Source organism: Trachymyrmex cornetzi, unplaced genomic scaffold (assembly GCF_001594075.2).
Source record: "Trachymyrmex cornetzi isolate Tcor2-1 unplaced genomic scaffold, Tcor1.1 scaffold67, whole genome shotgun sequence".
NCBI lineage: Eukaryota > Metazoa > Arthropoda > Insecta > Hymenoptera > Formicidae > Trachymyrmex > Trachymyrmex cornetzi.
Genome location: NW_017299992.1, coordinates 4,154,856 through 4,160,090, shown reverse-complemented (window position 1 = coordinate 4,160,090; position 5,235 = coordinate 4,154,856). Strand labels below are relative to the sequence as shown.

The window sequence follows — 5,235 nt, the reverse complement described above, 5'->3', positions numbered from 1 at the left end:
TTTAAGCGTGGCAAACTGTGTTTGAGTGTGTTATACTGTGTCGGTTTGTGTCTCCTAAAAGGAAAGCAGCCTAATAATTATAATCTTGTCTTACTGTATTGTTTTGATTGTAAAATACATTTTTCCATTCTTCTGACGTATTTATAGAATATTGTACAGAATTTGTCAATTTTTAAATATATTCATAAATAAAACAAGACTATACAATTGTGATATATATCATATCTATTTAGCCTCTCGCACCGTTCTGCCAATTCCCAACATATACTACCCGATGCTGGGTCTATCGTCTATCTTATACGTCTATGGTTTTATCCTCATCTCCTTCTTTTTACTCCGTGACCGTGGCTCATGACAGATTTCATAACCTCAATAGTAACAGACTTGGACAAACTTATTAATATTTCGTTTCGCGAAGCAGAGTGCCGCGTTTTTCTACCATATTTTTATCGTATCATGCAAAAACACGTCAAATAAGTGTTTTCATCAAGATTCGTGGTGAATCTCGTATTCTAAATAATTACAAAGGCAAGAGAATTTTAGTGGAGGAATAAAAAACATCTTTTTCTCGACAAAATGTCGATGCTATTTCGAAGGATCGTTGGCAAGTTACAAAGAACTACATGTCCTCCGTTGAGATATTGCATGACTGTAGAAAATCAAGCAAAAATTGAAGATATCGTTCCAATTATATCCGAGATACAATACGACGACGGAAACAATTTCTATCAAAAGCCTCGGCAAGTATGGCTAGAGAATTTAAATACCGTAGAGGAAAAGAAATTGGGTTTGGTTACTTTACACCCACACATCTATGCTGCTGCACCTCGTATTGATATCATTCATCAGAATGTGAGATGGCAGAGAATGTACGGCTGGGTTGTAAGTGTATTGTGTAATTATATTTGTGTCAAGTGTTCGAGATTTATATCGATACATATTTGTTTACAGTCTTATGCGCATACAAAAACACGTGCTGAAGTCCGAGGCGGTGGTAGAAAGCCTTGGCCACAGAAAGGAACAGGACGAGCTCGCCATGGGAGTATACGTTCACCATTGTGGAGAGGTGGTGGAGTAGCGCATGGTCCTCGGTCTCCAACGCCGCACTTTTACATGTTGCCATTTTACACCCGTCTAGCAGGTCTTACGGCAACATTATCTGTGAAACTCGCTCAAGATGATTTACATATAGTCGATGAATTAGAAATTCCAACGTCGGAACCTTCCTATGTAGAGCGGTTAATCGAGGAGAGAAATTGGGGACCATCTGTTCTTCTTATAGACAGCTATGATATTATGCCTACAAATATTACGCTAGCTACTGATCAAATTAAGCATGTCAATATAATGCCTGTTTACGGTAAGTCTGAATTTATGCAACATGCATAAATTCTATACATAAATTGTATGAATTCTGATATCTAAGCAAACCTAATAATACAAATCGCAGCCAAAAATAAAAATTCACATACATTAAGTTAAATATACTTGAGCAATAAATTTAGAGGGTTGATGTAAATGTGTATAAATCATTTAAATATTCTAAGCTTTCATCTTTACATGTAATTACATCTTATGATTTCCACGAGAACGAATTTACTCCCAACATTTTAAGATGCTTCTGGACTTGTTGAGTTCAATGTCCAAATTAGTCAGAATGAAATAATCTTTTAATTAGTAAAGGAGATGCTTATTATCGTCTTCTTTAATGATTCCTAATAAGTAACAACATTAATATATGTCATATACTGAAGTTTTACATCTATTTTTTTTTATGTATATAGGTTTGAACGTGTATAGCATGTTGAAACACAACACTCTGGTACTTACGGAAAAAGCAGCTAGACTAATAGAAGAAAAATTACTTTATCATTTACATAGGGCGGACAATAATCAATTATTACGTCCATTTAAACTTAATCAACAATGAGAAACGATTTTTCATGAAATTAGAAACTTATGCATACATATATGTGTATTATTGGTTATATATACAGATTGCAATGCTTGTGTATGTACATATTTTAAGTATCACTTTACAAATTAAATCATTAAAAAATATTAAAGTAAAATAGTTTAATTATTGTCATATTATTTAACAAATCAATTTTCTATAGGTATACATTTCTTCTCTTTAAGACAATTCGTTATCTGTCACTTCCTCTTTAATATTGGTGTGCGTGTCATCGACTTTTTTGAAAGTGGCTAAAATTAAATCATATATATTTTACAGGAAAATTTTCAGCATATACATTCATAACTGACATTGTAACAATTTATGAATCTTACTATAGGATGTGGATCTGTACCAAGCATCTTTTCTCGCACAGCCCACCTTACTTTGGAATGCTTTGCTTCTCCAGGAAAGGATATCCGCTTCCATTCTTGTTGATACTTTTGATAAAGAGCAACAGGGTCACACTTCTTGTTGATGATACTTTTCTGTACCTCCGATTGTAACCTCCATGGTCGAATAACTGTATACAAATAGCTCGAATACAAAAAAGAAAAATTCTTAAAGATTTTAACAAAATTATATATATAAATCTTACACAACTTACATGATTTAGGTCCAGAATTAACAGATGATTTTGCAGATAAGGCACTTTGTGTACGAATGTTTCCAGTCGGATCTGATGTAACGCTCTTTGATTCCGATTGGCTTACATAATTTGATAAAACCGGTGCGCTCGATGGATGTATCAAAGTCATTGGTTTCATCTGTTCGTCTATTTTTAAATTTTCCTTATATCTTTCTGCCAAATGACTATTTTTTGTTAAACATTCAAAAATATCTTGTTTAGTTTCACTTTTTGAGTTTTTAATAACTGGATAAGATTTAGTATTAGAATAATTTTGTTCACAATAAATCCTATTAGATTCAGCTACTTCAATAGCATTTTGCTTGTTGCATTTTGTTTCTGATAATTTCTCATCTGATTTTATCACGTTTGCTTTGGAGCATCTTTGTTTTTGTACATCTTCCTCCTTAGAGATACATCTTATTCGAACTTTTACCACTGACTCATCATCAAGCGAATTTGAAAATTCGGAAGGAACGATATTGCTCAAGGAATAATCTGCTGTGTCATGATGTCTATAAGCTTCCCTGAGCAGAGTCTGTTGCTTGTTAATTATTTTCGTTTTAATCTCTTCTTTTTGTTGCTGCCTTTCGCGTTCTCTTACCTTTCTGTATATCTTCAAATCTAGAAAGAAAAATGTAGCAAAATCCCAACTGTTTTATAACAAAGTAAACACACATCGATTTTTTAGCAAAATAACAATAGGAAGGAAAAATAATATAAACAAATGTGTATCGATCAATAATGTGGCAATAATATTATTATTATTATTATTATTGTTATTATTGTAAAATAAAAATAAAACGGAAAGAAATAAAAAGAAAAATCAAGTGTTACCTTTCATAAAAGCTTTTAGTTGAATCGCAGTGATGCCGACGAATCCTAACGAATTCAAAAGAACGAGAACTTCTCGCGGATCATCTTTAATCTCTGACATAATTGCATCAAATTGAGAAAGAAATTTGAAAGATGATACGACACTTCTCACCTTTTCTTCTACTTCTTTTGGTTTCTCCTTGATTGGTTTTTTCGACTCAAATTCAATTCTCACCTTTTAAATAAGAGAAACGTTAATATTATCATCAGAGAGAAACCTAAGATCACGCAGTAAAAAGAAAGAGATCAGACTTGGGGATCTCGACCGGTTGAAATCTGCCTTAGGGGCTCCGTACAATAAAAGGAACAGGGAACAGAGAACAGAGAATAGGAATTTTAACTTATCAGAAACTGTGTATTCCACAATACATGATTTCTGATAGGTTGAAATTCTTATTCTCTGTTCCCTGTTCCTTTTATTGTGCGGAGCCCCTTATAGATAAGTTTACTACTATTTCTATTTCCGTCAGATTACATAGATCTAAAGCAATATCCTGATTGGCTCATCGGCTTAAGTTTACATCTCAGCCTATTCATGCAACGGAATAGTAACGAGGAACAAGAGGAGAACCAATCACAAGCGTGCCACACCAATTGCAAATGATGCGGAACACTTGCGATTGGTTCCACTCTCGTTCCGCGTTATGGCCGCAGGGAGGATCCCATTTGCCTACAATCCCGATTGCACACACCACTCATGTCAGCTGGTGCCTAGTTTTTTTTCACTGCTTTACCAATGAGAATATTTTATTTTTAATTTAGCCAATTAGTGACGCATGTGTGCAACATGCAATGTGTGCAATCGGAGCTTTCCCATGGCCGCACAGGGGTGGCACCCAGTTGGACACGGCTCAATTGGATACGAGCCACTCACAGCGCTTGAGACTACAAAGCTCCTAAGCACCGGTCGCTGTGATTGGTGGTGTCCAATCAAGCCGTGGTCAATCGAGATCACCCCCCCCCCCCCCCCCCGCACAGCACAAAATCTTGCATAAGTCCGGATCTACAATAGGTGTTTTATGCCTTATGCCGTAAGAAACTGACCAATTACAGTCGAATCCGAGAAGAATAAACGACTGTGATTCGCCCATTTCTTATGGCTTAAGGCTTAAAACCCTATTGTAGATCCTGGGTAACACGTAAGTCCGGATCTACAATAGGTGTTTTAAACCTAAAGGCTATTGCACATGAAATGCATAACAGAGCATAAGCATAACATAAGACTGCTGGCCCAATGAGCATCTAGCATAATGTCGCCATATTGATTTATATAAGATGCTCATTGGTTTAGCGGCCGTATGTTATGCTTATGCTCTGTTAAGCATTTCATGTGCGATAGCCCTAAGAGCCCAGACACAAGCTTTTGCATAACGCATAACGCATAGTGCATAAGCGAATCAACTAATCAGAAACTTTCCTTTCCTCTCATTCTATGGAAAAGAAGAATTTCCATTGGTTGATTCCATTATGCACTATGTATTATGCGTTATGCAAGAGTGTGTGCTGCGGCCATAAGAAATTGATCAATTACAATCGAGTGCGAGGAGAATAATTGATTGTGATTCGTCCATTCCTTACGGCTTAAGACTTAAAAATCTATCGTAGATCCGGGTAGAGTCCTAGATTTATCAGACAGGCGCAACTGGTGTTATGCATTCTGATTCGCTGTTGCAATCTAACCAATTGCGTGACTTAGCAGCCATTTATAGTACTAGTGACATATTTCTGTTTCATTTTATCCTATACATTCTATCTCACATTATCCTACACGTCTTAT

At 35.6% G+C, this 5,235-nt stretch overlaps 2 protein-coding genes across 3 annotated transcripts; one reads left to right on the top strand and one right to left on the bottom strand.

Annotated features, from left to right (window-relative positions):
- Window positions 1-348: 348 nt before the first annotated feature.
- mRpL4 (mitochondrial ribosomal protein L4) lies at window positions 349-1,959 on the top strand. Its single transcript, XM_018517094.1, has 3 exons — window positions 349-882; window positions 952-1,360; window positions 1,785-1,959. Exons 1-3 carry the CDS (start codon window positions 577-579, stop codon window positions 1,928-1,930), a joined length of 861 nt encoding a protein of 286 aa, XP_018372596.1. The 5' UTR covers window positions 349-576; the 3' UTR covers window positions 1,931-1,959.
- A 148-nt stretch (window positions 1,960-2,107) lies between these two features.
- LOC108767315 (uncharacterized) lies at window positions 2,108-3,652 on the bottom strand. 2 transcript variants are annotated; one of them, XM_018517091.1, is made up of 5 exons: window positions 3,634-3,652; window positions 3,420-3,570; window positions 2,562-3,206; window positions 2,290-2,477; window positions 2,108-2,205 (listed from the first exon to the last, which is right to left on the bottom strand). In XM_018517091.1, the coding sequence occupies exons 2-5, from the start codon at window positions 3,517-3,519 to the stop codon at window positions 2,155-2,157; spliced, it is 984 nt and encodes a 327-aa protein (XP_018372593.1). In that variant the 5' UTR covers window positions 3,520-3,570; window positions 3,634-3,652; the 3' UTR covers window positions 2,108-2,154. The 2 variants fall into 2 exon arrangements, with proteins under 2 accessions (XP_018372593.1, XP_018372592.1); XM_018517090.1 differs by lacking the exon at window positions 3,634-3,652 and having other exon boundaries at window positions 3,420-3,615.
- Between the last annotated feature and the right edge of the window lie 1,583 nt (window positions 3,653-5,235).

What these genes read in the sequence shown, in the direction of transcription:
- mRpL4 (XM_018517094.1), top strand. Translation starts at nt 577, where the DNA reads ATGTCGATGCTATTTCGAAGGATCGTTGGCAAGTTACAAAGAACTACA. An exon ending in AGAGAATGTACGGCTGGGTT is followed by an intron (nt 883 to 951) that starts GTAAGTGTATTG and finishes ATTTGTTTACAG; the next exon opens with TCTTATGCGCATACAAAAAC. An exon ending in CAATATAATGCCTGTTTACG is followed by an intron (nt 1,361 to 1,784) that starts GTAAGTCTGAAT and finishes TTATGTATATAG; the next exon opens with GTTTGAACGTGTATAGCATG.
- LOC108767315 (XM_018517091.1), bottom strand. Translation starts at nt 3,519, where the DNA reads ATGTCAGAGATTAAAGATGATCCGCGAGAAGTTCTCGTTCTTTTGAAT. An exon ending in ACTAAAAGCTTTTATGAAAG is followed by an intron (nt 3,207 to 3,419) that starts GTAACACTTGAT and finishes TTTTCTTTCTAG; the next exon opens with ATTTGAAGATATACAGAAAG. An exon ending in TAATTCTGGACCTAAATCAT is followed by an intron (nt 2,478 to 2,561) that starts GTAAGTTGTGTA and finishes ATTTGTATACAG; the next exon opens with TTATTCGACCATGGAGGTTA.